The sequence below is a fragment of the Acromyrmex echinatior genome, chromosome 3, assembly GCF_024713525.1.
Source record: "Acromyrmex echinatior isolate Ae372 chromosome 3, ASM2471352v2, whole genome shotgun sequence".
Taxonomy (NCBI): domain Eukaryota; kingdom Metazoa; phylum Arthropoda; class Insecta; order Hymenoptera; family Formicidae; genus Acromyrmex; species Acromyrmex echinatior.
This window is the reverse complement of record NC_141854.1, coordinates 18,413,110-18,430,193: the sequence shown is the minus strand read 5'-3', so window position 1 is coordinate 18,430,193 and position 17,084 is coordinate 18,413,110. Positions and strand designations below refer to the sequence as shown.

At 29.4% G+C, this 17,084-nt stretch overlaps 3 protein-coding genes and 1 long non-coding RNA gene across 6 annotated transcripts; 2 read left to right on the top strand and 2 right to left on the bottom strand.

Annotated features, from left to right (window-relative positions):
• Positions 1-32: 32 nt before the first annotated feature.
• Positions 33-2,473, top strand: CycC (cyclin C). The gene is made up of 5 exons (XM_011061681.2): positions 33-342; positions 415-521; positions 969-1,175; positions 1,277-1,528; positions 1,604-2,473. Exons 1-5 carry the CDS (start codon positions 311-313, stop codon positions 1,804-1,806), a joined length of 801 nt encoding a protein of 266 aa, XP_011059983.1. The 5' UTR covers positions 33-310; the 3' UTR covers positions 1,807-2,473.
• An 855-nt stretch (positions 2,474-3,328) lies between these two features.
• On the bottom strand, positions 3,329-10,003 carry LOC105149365 (uncharacterized). 3 transcript variants are annotated; one of them, XM_087404794.1, is made up of 9 exons: positions 9,839-10,003; positions 8,293-8,412; positions 8,080-8,197; positions 7,636-7,897; positions 5,838-5,990; positions 5,677-5,767; positions 4,429-4,565; positions 3,730-3,862; positions 3,329-3,680 (listed from the first exon to the last, which is right to left on the bottom strand). In XM_087404794.1, the coding sequence occupies exons 1-9, from the start codon at positions 10,001-10,003 to the stop codon at positions 3,669-3,671; spliced, it is 1,191 nt and encodes a 396-aa protein (XP_087260920.1). In that variant the 3' UTR covers positions 3,329-3,668. The 3 variants fall into 3 exon arrangements, with proteins under 3 accessions (XP_087260920.1, XP_087260919.1, XP_011060030.2); XM_087404793.1 differs by having other exon boundaries at positions 3,329-3,667; XM_011061728.2 differs by having other exon boundaries at positions 3,329-3,667; positions 8,293-8,470; positions 9,839-9,974.
• LOC147910309 (uncharacterized) lies at positions 8,135-11,405 on the top strand. Its single transcript, XR_015544642.1, has 3 exons — positions 8,135-8,222; positions 8,314-8,486; positions 9,804-11,405. It is a non-coding gene; the product is annotated as an uncharacterized LOC147910309 (long non-coding RNA).
• Positions 11,406-11,855: 450 nt separating this feature from the next.
• mrn (general transcription factor IIH subunit 4 marionette) lies at positions 11,856-15,488 on the bottom strand. The gene is made up of 8 exons (XM_011061743.2): positions 14,951-15,488; positions 14,217-14,872; positions 13,817-13,941; positions 13,473-13,678; positions 13,216-13,389; positions 13,045-13,131; positions 12,757-12,972; positions 11,856-12,639 (listed from the first exon to the last, which is right to left on the bottom strand). Exons 2-8 carry the CDS (start codon positions 14,728-14,730, stop codon positions 12,558-12,560), a joined length of 1,404 nt encoding a protein of 467 aa, XP_011060045.2. The 5' UTR covers positions 14,731-14,872; positions 14,951-15,488; the 3' UTR covers positions 11,856-12,557.
• Positions 15,489-17,084: the final 1,596 nt, after the last annotated feature.

Below are 17,084 nucleotides of genomic sequence, written 5' to 3'. Positions count from 1 at the left end.
ATCAGCTGCCAGATCAGCCGGATTACTTTCCTTTTCTGGGGGAATCAAAGTAGATTCGCAGGCACGTACTTGTGCGTGTAAAATATCGAAGATTTTGCTTTCGATATAATTTGTATAGAAAAAAAAAATCAAGAAACAGTATTTCGATTCGTTGCGTCGTTTATATTTCGCGAAAATACAGAGTTGATTTGGTGAGAAATCTGAGAAATACTATTACTTGCATTCAGCTTAACAGGATTTGAACAATTAGCACGATTAGCACCATCCAACGCGCCCCAAAATTTTCCCAGGCGGATAATTTAGTTACAGAATGGCCGGGAATTTTTGGCAGAGCTCGCATCAGTAAGTTTGAAAATCGTAATAAAATTTCAACAAACGAATTTCAATTTTTACGAGGTTTCCTGTTTTCGATAGCCAACAATGGTTACTGGATAAACAGGACTTAATCAGAGAACGTCAACATGATTTGTCGGTACTAACGGAAGAGGAGTATCAAAAAATATTTATTTTCTTTTCTAGCAGTAAGTTGAAATGATCTTTTCACATCTGATGGAGATTTACAAATTTGTTCTAAAGTATATCTGTTAATCGATAGAGCGCATCTTGTGTCTCTTTCTATTAGCATTGTTGATAGATTGTCAATTCTCACAAATTATAAAATCTGATATTAAATAAAATACACATTTAATATATAAATAATTACAAGATATATAAAAAGTGCACAGTTTCATCTGGAAAAACTCTGCTTTGTTCTTTGTATCTGTTAACGGAAAGTATTAAATAGTTCAATATATTTATTTCAATCGTCAATTATTAAATTCATTAAAGCAAAGATTTAACATTTACTAAGCTGTAATTGACTGTTAAATACAGAAGTTTGTACATTTTGTCACACCATTACTATGTACGAACATATTTTATATGTAATATAATCTGTAATTACATCTGTATATAAATCCTGTCACTAGTGATACAGATGATAGGTGAACAATTAAAATTGAGGCAACAAGTGGTAGCTACTGCGACAGTATATTTTAAAAGATTTTATGCTCGCAATAGCTTAAAATGTATAGACCCTCTATTATTAGCTCCTACTACTGTCTTTCTGGCATCGAAAGTAGAAGAGTTTGGAGTAATTTCTAATAGTAGACTGATATCAACAATGGGAAATGTAAGTAAGTTCCATGATATATTATATCTATTGTTACAGTTCATTGAGGGATCAATATGCATGTAATTAAATAATTCTTTAATTAATGTTATTTTTTTTTTATAGTTAAGAACAAATTTAGTTACGCGTATTCGCAAGAATTTCCATATCGCACAAATCATATCTTGGAGTGCGAGTTTTATCTTTTGGAACATTTGGACTGTTGTTTAATAGTATATCAACCATACCGTCCCTTGTTAACATTAATTCAAGATGTAGGACCAGATGATCAGCTACTTATGCTTGCGTGGCGTATTATTAATGATAGTCTAAGAACAGACGTGTGTTTGTTATATCCACCTTATCAAATAGCTATTGGTAAGACAAAAATAATTGTTTTGTTAGTCTAGCATTACAAAAGAATTTAATGACAATTTATATATTTTTTTACAGGCTGTCTGCAAATAGCTTGCGTGATATTACAAAAAGATCTCAAATCGTGGTTCGCAGAATTAAATGCAGATATGGAAAAAATTCAAGAAATAGCACGGTATATAATAAATTTATATGAATTGTGGAAAAAGTATGACGAGAAAAACGAGATGCCAGCAATATTAGCTAAAATGCCAAAACCAAAAGCAGCGCCACAACGTTGACAGCAAGCTCTTGATTCGCCGAATGTTTGGGATTCATGCTAATGCAGTGAAATGCTTCAACTAAAAATCTGTCCTTTTTCCCGATATATGCACACTATCCGAGATACATATACAGTTGACAATGAATATCATTCTGCACTTATATCTGCATGAAAGTTTTGATCCATATGTAAAACTACGTTTTAAAATGTCTAAATGATAATAATGCAGTATCATTTAATATTTCTATATTTGATACTCAATATAACGAGAATGCTACAATTAAATAATTATAATTTGATTTAATGTTTATTATCATATAAGTACAATGATCTATTAATTTATATTTTTATCTACATGTTTCATTTGTATACAATATTAATATTGATTTAAAATATCAATATGTATATTATTTATAAAATATACATATTAAAAATCATTTTTAAAAATTCGAATCATGCTATATCGAGATTTATATATTAAATTTGCTTCAGAAAAATAATGTTCAGAAGATATTGGATTGACAACTGTATTCCGATGGAAAATTTATTTATTGTATGCTATAAGAAATTGTAACAGATTTTAGTGTGATGAACCGAATTGAAGAATTCTGAATAATTCCTTCCTCATTGTATAAATTTTATAATTGGGGTAGAATAAAATAGACAACAAATTGAATATCTAAAAACTTATTTAATTAAATCAGTATCACATTTGTTGCATTATCAAAACATAGTCCAATCTGAAAATTTAATTAGCATCGATTAAAAAGAAAAACTTATTGCTTCCATATATGTGAATAAAGAGTGTAGAACATCTTGAATTCTTCGATATTTTCATTTATATAATTGAATAATTAATTTGGTTTTTTATTACTAATGTGTTTTATATGCTTGAACGATGCTCGGTTGGTAATAGAGAAAACTGAATGTTTTTTTTCATTTCATTCCTTTTTTTAATAGTTGTTTCAGGCAAATAATTATTTATTACGCAGTTATTTTAATATTGCCGATTGTTTTTATGAAAAATGTAATAATTTATTTTTGTACTTACTCATTCGCGCGATGAATCCCTTATTATCTTCCTGTTGCATAACAATCTTCTGGAATTTTGTTAACTTTTTTCACGTCTTGGTTGTTTCAATTATTCTTTATGTATTTTCTGAGTATGAGGATTGAAGTACAATTTCTCACACATCATACACGCAGTATCTATTTTCGTCTTCTCATTTCGTTTATGTTGTCATTAACCGTTGTTAATTAATAAATAGCTCTTGTTTATTATTTATACAAATTAATTTTTTTTATCATTATCTCTGTTATTATTAAATTCGTAAATTAAACTTAGAAAAAAACATTAAAAAATTCTTAATTTCTGTTTTCTTAAGCTGTGAAATCAGAGACAGGAAAATTGTCAAGAAATACATATGAATTTTTCTATAATTACATCCATACAACTTAATAATTTTTTAACGATGAAATCATTTTGGTTTAACAGATCGGACTTCAGTAAAAAAAAGTGGTGTGTATAAGAAATTAACACATTATAATAGTAACAACTAACTTTGAATTTTTATTAACTTATAGACAAAAAAATAAATCTACAATATATTTCTTCATACCCAACTTTTCAATTTTTATTGATTTTCATTTATCATTTTTACGCAATAAAATTATTTTTATACGCTTACCATTAAAAATTTCTTAAATTTTAAGTAATTTTTCATGGTAAACATAAATTACATAAGTAATTTTATTGCGTAACAATGATATTTTTAAACCTAATTTTGTCGTTCAATCCAACACAATCGCTATCTTTTTCTTTTAACTAACTACTTGAACGACGAAAGAGTGGTGAAATAAGATAGAGTTGCTTGCAACACCTTAAAATTCAAACTGATTAAGTATTTCTATTATATTGTAAATGTTGTAGAATCGTTCTTACCGAAGCATAATTCTGCAACGACATCACGTACATATTGCCAGCCGTTAATGTACAAGGCACAAAACTCCTATGAAGTAATATACTCAATAGCTGTGTCATTCTTCGCGATGTTCTGTACCACAGCATGTTGTATCTAAAAATAATTAATTCAATATATAATATTTTATTTCTATAAATAAATTATTTTTTAATATCTATTCACTCTAGATTTCTTGCAGTGAAATCTCATTCCAAAAAAGTGAAAATACAATGATCCTTCACTTCTTGAAAAACAGTGATAATTTTCACTCTTTTTAAAGTGAATTTTCACTTTAAAAGAGTGAAATGTTATTTTTTTGGAGATTTTACTGCAAGAAATCCTCCTTTAAAACGAAAATTCTTGTCACTCTTTTTCAAGAAGTGAAATATTTTTTTTTTTCAAGGGTATATTTTCATTCTCTTGGAGGGAAATTTCATTGTAAGAAATTTAATGTTGAAATATAATATTTAAAATTTGAAGAGAACAAAAAACGATAATAAATAAAATGTTATTAAAGAAAACTACAAAATATCAAGAAATAAAGAGAACAAGTTTATTCTCTTCTGCATTACAGCTTCATAAAGAAGAAAGTTTTAGACACTTTTTTCCGGAAAATCTGTGTGTTCTGTTTTTTTCTGTTTTGCTACATCGCGTGAATAACTTTGGTATGATATATTTACGCTTTATAAAATATATCTGCGCTATGGTCCATTACTTCTTGGCCGGGGTAACTCAAAACGAAAAGGTGTATGAAGCCACCTATTAACATTGCTATGTATGTCAACAGCTCTGTTTTTTTATTCATAAAAATAATTATCTGCAAAATGATTAAATTACAGATTGATTGAAAAAAATATAAGACGATTTCTAATCGCCAGCGTGTATCGTCTTAAGGACGTTCTGCGATTGCAGTTGTGCACAATCTAATGAGCACATTTTTTTTTAGTGCTCATCATTATGAAAATTTTTATGAAAATTTATTTCACTTTTATATAGTATAAGATAATTCCATAAGTGTTAATGTTTATACAAGTTCAAAGCAATTTACTGTTTCGTCAAACATTTGCGAACATTCACCTGTATTTCGGAAACTAAGCTGTTTAGAACACATGTTTATATGGACTTTTTTACTTGAAATAAACCAAAGAATCACTCTATTGGCAACATACTTAACTAACACCCTGTATACATATATGTGCGTGTGTGTACACAGGATGTCCCGAAAGTTTTTGCCAATCGCTTTTATGTAGATAGAGCGGACTAAACTGAGTCGAAAAGTCCTCTATCATTTTGCAATTTTCGCAATAATTAACAAGATATTAATTACTAAAAATTGCCAAATATTAGTCTTGAATAATTTTGTACTCAAATACTATCAACTTTACAGAAAAACTGCAGACAAAAATCATTTATTTTCTTCTCATAAAACTCTAAGAATTTTTTCAGAATTTTTTAGTACTGCATTTTCTTATTTTTACCAACATGAGAAAATATGGTATTAAACAATTTTGAAAAAATTCTGAAAAAATTCTCAGAACTTTATGAGAAGAAAATAAATGATTTTTGTCTCGTGCAGCTTTTCTATAAAGTTGATAATATTTGAGTAAAAAATTCAAGATTAATATTTAGCAATTTTTAGTAATTAATATCTTGTTAACTATTGCGAAAATTGTAAAATGGTAGAGGACTTTTCGACTCAGTTTAATTCACTTTATTCACTCTGTATATATGTATATATATTTTAAACGCTTCAACTTTAAAGTAAAATATCTCGATTTTTAATTCCATTTTGAATATTGAGATTTAAAGCACATATATTCAGGACACTAAAACAAGTTTCTGTAAGTTTCAGAAAAATCTAAAGAAAATGGAATTTCCGGAGAACGTCCTTAATATCAACGTCTTATCATAATACCAAGCGCGCTTACTTGAAATCCAAGGAGACTCATACCGATAAAATTCATGATAATCATTATAAGCAAATATATTTTGAAAAAAGATTCTATTAAATCGACATATCTGAAAGATATACGATCAGATACATTGACGTAAAACACATTGCAATATAAGTGAAAATTTCAAAACTCACTCAAGGCTCAGTTGATGTTTCCATAAGAGAAGTACCATTTCGTGATAGATAATGTCATTATTCGATTCGCAATTATTGTAAGTTACCTTTACATCCTTAACGAAAGAATTTTTTTTTAAATTTATCGTCAAGGTCAGATTTTCTAGTCGATACCTTTGAAATACGATTAAAATTTTATCTACGGTACACGAATACTTAAGGGACAAAATAAATTTTTCTTTTATATTAACATAGTCCTCAGATAATTCCTGCTTTACTGTTTTAAATACTGAATCGTAACTCGGGTCCTAATCAAAATTTTTAGCAAATGATGAGTGGATAAAAAGAGTTATTTTTTTCGAAAATCTAATTTGCGATAGAGACATCTAAAAAAAGGTAAAAGGATTAGAAATAAAGACAAAAAAGTAAATGATCCTTTTTGACAAATCACCTAATAAATGATTTTATCAGAGTTGGGAATATTACCTTAAAAAGTAACGTGTTACCGTTACCGTTATTTTTTCATTACTTTTCGGGAAATTGTTGAATTCGCTCCCTCCAAGGTTGGCAGTAATACTTGTAACACTGTTACTTTGTTGATCATTACTTTATTATAATAACGATTTGATAATGACATTGTCAATTTTTTATAACGATAATTGTAACATCAGAGTTAGAAAAATCGATCATTACTTGTAACGGGTTAAAAAAGTCATTCATTATTAAAAAAAAAAAAAATTTCTTTTTCCATTAATTTGTAACGCGTTACTTTTTTACTCACGTTACGCGTTACTCATTACTTATTACGTTTTTTAGTAAGTAACGCGTAATGATAACAAAAAAAATACTTTTCAAAGTGACTTTTCTAATCTTAGCGTTTAGTTAGTTAGCATTATCGTCATAAAAAATTGCAATATCGTAATCAAATTATTTACTACAGAAAGTAACAAAGTAACTGAAAAGTAATGTTTGTCAACCCTGGTTTGCTCCCTCATATACGATTTTGATAAAATTAGGCTCATTCGATGCATTTTTGCACGAAAAACGACCGAATCTGGAAAAAAACAATTATCAGAAGCTAAACTCAACAATTACCGAATTTAAATTAAATATTATTTTTGAATTTTAATATCATTATTAAGAATGTATTTCAAGATTCACTTTCCAGTGAAAATCCGTAGTATGCATGTAAAGTGAATTACAGATTTTCAACAATGATAATAATTACCGGAATGCAGTCTGAGATATAAAATATATAAAACATTTTTTAAGAAATAAAAATGAGAAAGTAAACATTTTATAATTATATATTTATTATAAGTAATAACCTTTTATTAATAGATTGTTAAATATACATTCGTATACTTACACAAGCATTAAAAAAAATTTTAGGTATTTCATTCATTTGTTATATCGACACAATGTGGGTAACTAGAAGTATATTTCTAGAGACAAAAGCAAAACATCTTTTAGCGCCAACAATATCAAAATATGATTCCAATCCAATCCAATCCATTCAATAAAAAGTTAAAGTAAATAAAGTAACTGAATCGTTATTGTTATTACAAAAATATAATGACATTACCGTTACCGTTAAAAACAAAAAAAAAAGAACGATCATTACCGTAAAAAATAATTCATGCAGATTCATGCAGAAGATTTTACATAGTTTATCCCTAAATACAAATTATGATCTAAAAATTTTGATTACCCGAGTTATAAAGAATTTAAATCAGGAAAGTGTGTAAGAGTCACCTGGAGAGTCATTTAATGAGTTAAATCAAAACTTTTTAGAAAATAAGTGCTATAAGTACGATACCCAATAGCTGCGAACAGACCGCACGCGTGCTGCGTGAGTGATATGTAACTCGTATCGTTTATTACCATTGAAGTCACACCCAATATAGTCACAATATATGAATGGACTAATACAGGATAGTAATATATCTCTCTATCGAAGCTATAGTCGACATCGAACAAATATATGTAAGGGCGTGATGTATTGAGAGGCTTAAGGAAATTCAATATAGGCACTATTAGTGGAACCATCAAGTAAAGGCTCATCAACGAAAACATTATAACTGCAATTCACATTATTACTATAATATAAAAATTCATCAACGAATACGGAATCAAGCTACATTACTTGAATCAGACGCAATGTGCAATTCACAATCACGCAAATAGTGAGAGCAATATACATATGTTAAGAGTGATGAGTTGACGTTAAAAGTCAAAAGACACGTAAGTGTCCATTCATTACCGGCATAACTTAACGACATTTTTCTTCCTAGGAGAGCATACTCGTGCATAATTTTTACCTCCGAGAAATGCGTGAAAACGCGCCAGTGATAGTCGATCAGCGACAATAGATGTACTATCTGAGGAACAATGAACAAAACGAAGGTTACAATCTATATGTATATCCAACTTTTTTAAGGAGTCAAGTGAAAAATCACATCTCATGAAATCTTACATTTTTATTTTTTATGATTAGGAGGAAGAGTTTAACGTGAGCGCCGACTGCAAGCAGAAAAATGAATAAGGATTCGCAGTCCTCGGTCAGGTTTTTCCATACTTCCGATAATTTTATAAACTGAAAATCGCCGATAATAATTGCGAACATCTCTGCGCATCTTTAACGTTCCACCTACCTACATTAAGAGCAAAGTAAGTAAGTTAGTATGTAAGAGTATTGTCGAGAATAAAAATAATTTTAGACACAATAAAACAATATCACAAATAGTAGAATGACATTAAAAGACATAATGACATTTATTTTGATTTATTAAATGTACATCACTTAATCGTCACTTTGTGCTTTCTCCATTTAGGCTGTTATTTTTTATAATTTTCTTATATATAATATAAGACACACACACATTCACACGCACGCAGAAAGAGAGAGAGAGAGAGAGAGAGAGAGAGAGAGGTGTATATGTGTGTGTGTGTGTGTGTGTGTGTGTGTATAGAGGAAAGCCCCCTAATATGAGATAGCGGCATTTCTACTAAATTAACGCTATCTATTGGTTCCATGAATTTATTGCTCTTGAATTGAAAACTGTTTAGTAGAAAATTCATTATTATCAGATCATGCCTGTAGTCAGCATAAAAAAAAATTTTAGAATTTTAGAATATCTTCAAGTTTCATTGAGATGAGCCTTTAAATATTGTTTATTATTTAATAAATAAATATTTGGCAATAAATTCTTCATGCAGTAAGATAGAGTAAGGTCATACTAATAGAGAAATACGGGATATATTGAATTGCTACAGAAGTTAGATTTGATGATTGCAAAATCGTAAGGCGTGGAAATCGTAATATGAAATGCCCAAAGTATTTCTAATATGAAATAACTCATGCATAGTGAAAATCATTGCTAAAGTATAAATGTTACTGTACAATAATAAAAAGGAAAACCGGAATGAACGTTGAGTGCCTATTTCTGCAAAGCTTAATTTCAACTACCTGAAGACGAGTTCTGGATATAATGTATCGCATACTCATTTTTCGCGCACTCTGACTGTGTTTGTTTATATTTAAGAAACATTAAATAAAATTTTTTAGTTGCAAACTGATATACTTTGCGTTTTACTATCGATTTCTCAAGGCATCTCATATTAGGAGCACAATTTTTTGACTTTGCGATTTGCTCACTTTTTATATTTCTTTAATTTAAAAAAAAATGAAATTTGAATTAAATTTTATATAACATTACCTTAAAGCTTATTAAATTCCCTTCAAAATGACCTATTATTTTTTTAAATTCTGCCCATAGATTTCTAGTATTTACTCAAAATAAACTCGGTATCTCATAATAGGGACCTTTCCTCTATATATAGGTAAAATTTAATATAGAATACATATGTATACGTTTAAATTATATTTTTTTTGTATGTGTTATAATAAATATTTAACATATCTTCGGTACCTTAAAAAATTTGGAAGACTACTTCGCGAAAGTCATACTTATGCTTGTTCACAAGGTTACATACTACTATAAAAAATAATGGAAATTTACCTCAAGAAAACCGATGCTGGCAACAAATATTATAAATATGGCCGGTAACATTGTCTTCTCGAATATACTTTGCGTCGGCCAAGTACCGAGTTTCGACATGAGGATCTTGTTAATATCGTAATAATATTTCACGGCCGACTGCATCTTTCCGCCGTGATTTTGCATCGTGGACGTCGAGTCTCCCTCAAGATCCAGCTGATATTTTCCGAACAGTCTCCTATATTCAGATACTATATTGCGCGTATCCGCTAATAATGTACTACGTCTACGCTAACAATGTCCAGATAATCATAGGCTGTCGGAAACGCATGCCAATCGTTCCTTCATTTCCTATTCATCATTGGTGGAGAGAAGAAAAAGAAGACATTGTACGTAGAAATTGTACTTCGCGAAACGTCAATCACTACGGCGACACAAGCGATATTCATCCACATATGTCCCACCCATAACTCACGTTGCATTAGGAGTATTATATTATTTTCTTCTTTTCTTTCTTGCAATACCATATAATTTTTCATGCGTATAGTGTCACATCGATAAGTACAAGATAAACGTGACAGGAAAATCGAGCGATACGAAGAATCAAGCGAAACAAATTACGTGTACGAAGGTACGTAACACAAACGGACATGTATCGTCATAAAAATTTAACTAATAGATAATTCATTTTTAATTATTGAGTATTATTATAACTTAATGGTTTCTGCAACTACCGCGATTTAAACGTGTTAAGAGACACGTTTGTATCTTGTGTCAAGTGTACGGCAAAATAGGCAGTGCATCTACACATTATATTAAAAAAAGTGCTTTTACTTTTCGTTTACATGTCTTGTGAACGGAGATATTGCCACGCAAAGTATAAAATGGTAAATTTCATTTCAATTAAGATATGTCATCGTCGTCAACATCAGAAAATGTTGACCTTTTCAAATTTTGGACTATATCAGCATTGTTCCGTAAGATTAACTGAAATCAAGAATCTGATTAAAGATAGGTTCTAGTTAAAACAAGATAAAAACAAGACAAATTTTCACCGAGAAAAAAAATAATTCAGTTGCTTCCTAAAAAAAAAAAGATATAAGCCACGTGATGAAAAATTTCATACAATAGAGAAGAAGAATAACGCTGGAAAGAAAAACAGATTCTTTGGGCTTTTGGTGGCCCAACAAACATTTTCGCAAGAAACCGGAAGGAAAAGAGGGACCCTTTGGGTGACTTGAAATACTTTTTCGCAAGAAACTGCGGTTATTATAAAATTGAATAATATATACAAAATTGAATAATTTTCTTTTTATAAATATGTTGTACTTGTAGAATGAGTAGATCCAAGATTATAATATTCCAATTTATTGCTATAAAATAAGTTGTGTCAATTTTTGAAATTAAGATCATCTTCGCTTCAGATGACTAAAAAAATCCTATTATCATATCCTATTATCAAAAAATAATATAGTGTAACATATTTTTTTACATGTTATATGTCTCATAAAATATTCCAACACGAATATTATTTATGACTTTTGATTTACATCCAATATATAAATACCATGATACACATAAAATAAAATAATGTAACACATTTTTTTATATAAAATCATATATGTCTGATAAAATATTCCAACACGAATATTATTTATAATTTTTGGTTTACATCCAATATATAAGTATCATGGTATACATAAAATCTTAAGCAATAAAACGTAGCAGCAAGCGAATTAGCCAATCACAATAGAGACCGTAAAGCCGTAACGTAAACAGTAGTAACATGTTAATTTTCTTACAGCTTACGTTTTAATACTTATATTTTTTGTATACCATAGCCTTAATAATAAACAGTCAATGACAATGAGATATCAAACAGTCGGCAAATATTCGATAGCGACTGCATCTCAAATTCATCAAAAAAAGAATTTTCCCGGGTTTATTTTTTATTAAATTACATTTAATTTAATCCATAATTAATTCAACCAGTATAACTATTGAAAGCAAAATTTCTAATATAATTCATGACATCAAATTTTTTTTCTGCGTGATAAAAAATAATAATTTTATTAATGTCAACAAAATAATACAAATATTGTTTGATAAAATAATCGGTTTAGAAAGTCACATCTTAGTCCAATTTCACTAGTTGGTAAATATGAACTATTAATTTATATTTTCATTTACACATCTAGGTTCATCATCTATATAAATTAACTGTCGATTTAAATTAGAAATATGTTATTTGTATATGGGCGTGCGTATATGCAACAAAAATGTTGATTCAAAATGCAAATATCAATATTCTGCCAATTTATTAAATCATATAATTCAGAAACATGTTCAGAAGATATTGAAATGACGATTGTATTCTGGTAGAAAATTTATTTATTATATAAAAAATTGCAACAGATTTTATTATGATAAATCAAATTGATGAATTCTGAATAATTCTTTCGTCGTATGAATTTTATTATTGGAGTAAAAATAAAACAAATAACATTAAATATATAAAAACTTACTTCATTAATTGAATATCACACTTGCATTATCAAAACCTAGTCCCACCTGAGAAAGCTTTGGCATCGATTAAAAAGAAAACACTATTTCTCCAATCTGTCAAGGATGCTTCTCCAGTTTTGCTAGGCACTTTTTTGGAACAATATTTTTTTTATGTCACATAGAAAACACAACAATATACATTTAATGCTTATAATTAAATCTTGTTAATCGAATATTAACTTGAGCCTTTCGAATATCGTTTCCAAAACTTTTTTACATCATCGTGGCCAGCTTTGGTAACCACCATCATTCTTTTTCTACGAGATGAAGATATAATATTTTGTTAAATGCAGCACTTATAAAATTTTTCTCTCAACAATTATTACATATGTAATATATTGTATAAACTATTTATATTTTAAAATAATAATTACCTTTCACTTTGCCAAATTAATACTCCGGTTGAGACTGCATGATCTCTGAGAACTTCGAAGTCAGTTTGTGAAAGAAATTGACTATATAGAACTCCTTCGCTGAACAAAAATCTATTTCTTTCATTTTCCCATAATTTAATTTGATCTACAATTGTAGGCGGTAATATAGGTGGTCCTGCTTCTATCATCTTACTATGTGCATGTTGTCGCAAATAGCTGTTGATATAAAATAATATTTACAATTTATAATTTTGTACTATTTAAGCCAAGGCCTAATGTAATACATACCCTACTATTTGAGAAGCAGTTATTCCACTCTTCAATGCTTGTCTTACCGAATCTCTTGTTAATATCGAAACAACTACATTTGGAAACCTAGACAGAAAATAATATAATTGTTTAAATTTTTTATCTTGTACAAGATAGGTTTCATATTATGTACAGGGTGTTTGCACTTACCTATATAACATTTCACAGAAGAGTCCAAGCAATGCAACTTGCAAGTTCGAATTTGTATAAGCATAAACTCGATAATTTGTTTCCACAATTATATATCCTTCTTTGTCTGTATCTCTGGTTAAAGGTTTAGTTTCACCAGTAGCGATGTTTAATGCTAATCGAGTTGGATAAAACCTTGCAACATAAATTAATGGAAATATAAGTAGATTTGGATTATTTATTAACACGCATTATATATATTTTATCTATATATTTACCTTCCTGCTTTTCGTTTTCGTTGATATACAAGTCCGAATTCTCTTAAATGTTGTAAAAATGTTAAGAGTCCTTCGGACATGCCTTCGGTACTGTAATCTTTACCGAGGGTGGAAAAATTTAATTGAAACAGAAAGGTAAGGCATTCTACCAAATCAAGACCACGTGCTTCAATTGTGTCAAGATATTGTAGAATAAAATACCATACCTACATAAAGAGATTTAAAACAATATCACACTTTCAGACACACATAAAAAGAAATTATTCATTATATAAGTATGTAACAATTAAATACAATTTAAACATGAAAATATATCTCTGAGACAAAAAAGAACTGATAATTACCTGCGAAGCTGTGTCTAAGAGCAAAAACTGAAAACCAGCTTGCGTTATAATTGGGCTTCCATCAGCTTCGTCTCTCTTCATTAAACCGGCATGTAAAAGAATCCTTACAGCATCGGCAGATATGCCTATTATAATATTTTGAAGTATGTTAGAAATATTTATAATTTCTTGTAAATTTTATATACAAAATATGATTAAATTACAAAATAATGCAGAACAAGAATGTATCTCAGAAACAAATTGTGTTTGAAAAATATTTTAAATATAATTATATGTATATATTTTTTACATGCAGCACAAAATTTCAAAATTGTTAATAAAAATTCCTAGCGTAATGCAAGCAACTGAATTCATTAAAATACAGTCACGATACATTTTTAAAGTCTTAAGAAAATCTTACCCTCCTGCTGCTGAGAACCAACCATGTAGTGTAAGACACACTCCCACCTTTCCAACGCATAAGAATCCAAAAAGGCTACGTCTCTCGGCTTACTATCGGTTTCTAGTTGATTAGACATGGTCCATGGTTTGCCGCCACCCAGCAACACAATCTTTAAGTTCTTCTTGAAGGTACTATTCAAGGTCCAGCCTGGTAGTCCACCAGGTATGGACGCTTCCTTCCACACATATAGCTCGTTCAAGACTTGTACCACCTTCTGATGCTCCTCGAAATAGAGCTTGGAGCACCAGGATGCTATAACTGCCTGTGGTACTGGTTGCTCAACAAACAACAGCCTCATAACATAATGCTTAGCAATAACAGGCAATTCGCAGAATACAGCTAGACATATAGGCGGCTTGTGATACAATTTGTTCAGAGTGTCAGGACTACGAGATTTTAAATATTCCTGTAGATTCGTGCATTGTAGACTGTTCGGCCGTAACAGATTCTTGCCGGTTATTGTGCTAGACATGTTACTAATGTTCCGTCGTTCAATTGGGTGAACTATCTACTAACTTAGATCTAAATCCAGTTGTGACAACAAAGATGCCTCTTGAGCTTTTATATCTATTATAAATTGCAAGACCGTGTTCTTCCAAGACCATTATCTGCATCTGTAATCACAGATGTATAAAATACAGAATAAAATTTTCTGTTTGCTGCATTTGGATCGTAAAATAAATAATACTTACTTATAAAGCATGATTAAGTTTGTATAAATACTTTTATACATAACTCTGACATATTTTTAACACTGTCATGACACTCATGACTCCTTTGACGACAGATTCAATCGCGTGATTTCTTTCTTTCTTTTTGCGTTTCGCAAATCACTGTGCAATTTATGGTATTTCAACATGCGAACAATTCTCCGACAATGTAATCACGTTACGATTTTATTTTTTTTTATAATAAACGCGTTAGTCGTGTGTTTAATACGTAGCAGAAGTATTGTGCTGTTTCGAAAAAAATTTGTGGCAAATATTGTTTTCATCATGAATAAACAGCTTCGGGTTTATTTTGTATTCGATTCTTCGAACACTTCACTTGACATGATATTATTTATCACAGAATTTTTTGTCATTGCACGCCGCGGTCATTACACTTCCATTACATTTATGCCGGAATAAATACACTTGTAAAAAAAAAAGTGATATAGAAAGAAAAGTGAGTAGAGAAGAGACTGACATGAATGACGTGTAGTGTCCTCTATTGCATGCGACTGTAATAACATTTAAACGTTGGGTAAGATTTTATGATCATAAATGAATCTCAGGGTAATGAAAAAATCGTCATTATCGATCGTTTTTTTACCGATCACTTACAATGACTTATCGTTAATGGCAACGTTATTCGTAATAACTTTCACTCAATTGGTTGCCAGTTAAACGAGGACACAGCTTTTATGTCACAAATTACGTAAACGTCAACATTTCTTGCGTATAAATTAACCGTCTCGATGACGTACATTGACTTTCTGTTGCATAAGGATGACTTTAATTAAACTCGATCTTTTTAATTTAATCGATGATTATTAATTTAGCAAATGATATCTGTATTTACTAATTTTATTTTGTTTAATACAGTTAATATAATTAATTAAAAATCTTTTGTTATTTAATACATCGAAGTGTAAATTATCGAAACGATCAATTAATAGCTATATTAACTAATTAAGTTAACCACAGTTTGATTAAAGTATCGCTCAATCATAAAAATTAATTACAACATCGAGTTAAGATTCTTTTTCCGGTTTCAAGAATTAGAAAAAAATAGAGTTAATAAAAGTTTGATCGAAGTATCGCTCCATTTTTATGTAGATCAACTTTATAGTCTCATTTTAATATTCTACTTTTCCTAAGAATTAGAAAAATCTCGATTAATCTACATTTATGAAAATGATCATAATAAGAATAATATTTCAACTAAACTTTTATTAATTTATTTAATTAAACTGATAGAATATTTGCCTATTACAAAATTTTTAATTTAATTTGTCATTCGTAATTTAATCTTTTCTTCGTGTGTTAAATAATGAAATATTAATTATTCTATCTATATTAGTAAAATAGTGTAGATATTGCTTGATAAATTAATTGCTGACTAAATTAATTGTAATTTGATCAAAGCTACCCTGAGAACTTCTTATCAGTGTTTCATTATACATAACGAAAATTATACATATTACATGAATAAGAAATATTAATCTTATCAAACTCACACGTACAATTATTAGTTAAAAATTAGCAACAATAAAGATATTTCGGAATGTTAGTTGCGTGTATATATTTTTAAATATTCTCCGCGTCCCACATCACGTCATTAATATGCAATCTTACATCGTTTGGAAACATTATAAATAATATTTTTCACAATATATTTGCATGATTTGTGCATCTCAGTAAACACTAATGATAACATTGTATCGATATTATAATTTTCTACTCAGCAATGTAATTATTATATGTACAATGTGTATTTTAATTTATATTATACTTGTATTGTTGAATAAGAAATTATAATATTAATGTAATATATGTCACTGTTGATGTTTACGTTCCTCCGAGATACATTTCGACCTCCATCCAGTTCCATTAACGGCTAAAAACATCAACGGAATCTGAAACTGACATTCTCGTACTCCTAGTTCGTATTCGTCACCCTGGTTTCACAGTCAATGACTTCACCGTTCGCATTACGACGTTGGAGAACGGCAGAGGACGATGTGCCTCGAGTGTACTATCGTCGTGTACTTCGTCGAGAATGGAAGAGAGAGAATGAGAGAAAGAGAATGAGAGGAGAGAAGGAAAGAGAAGAAAGAGGAAA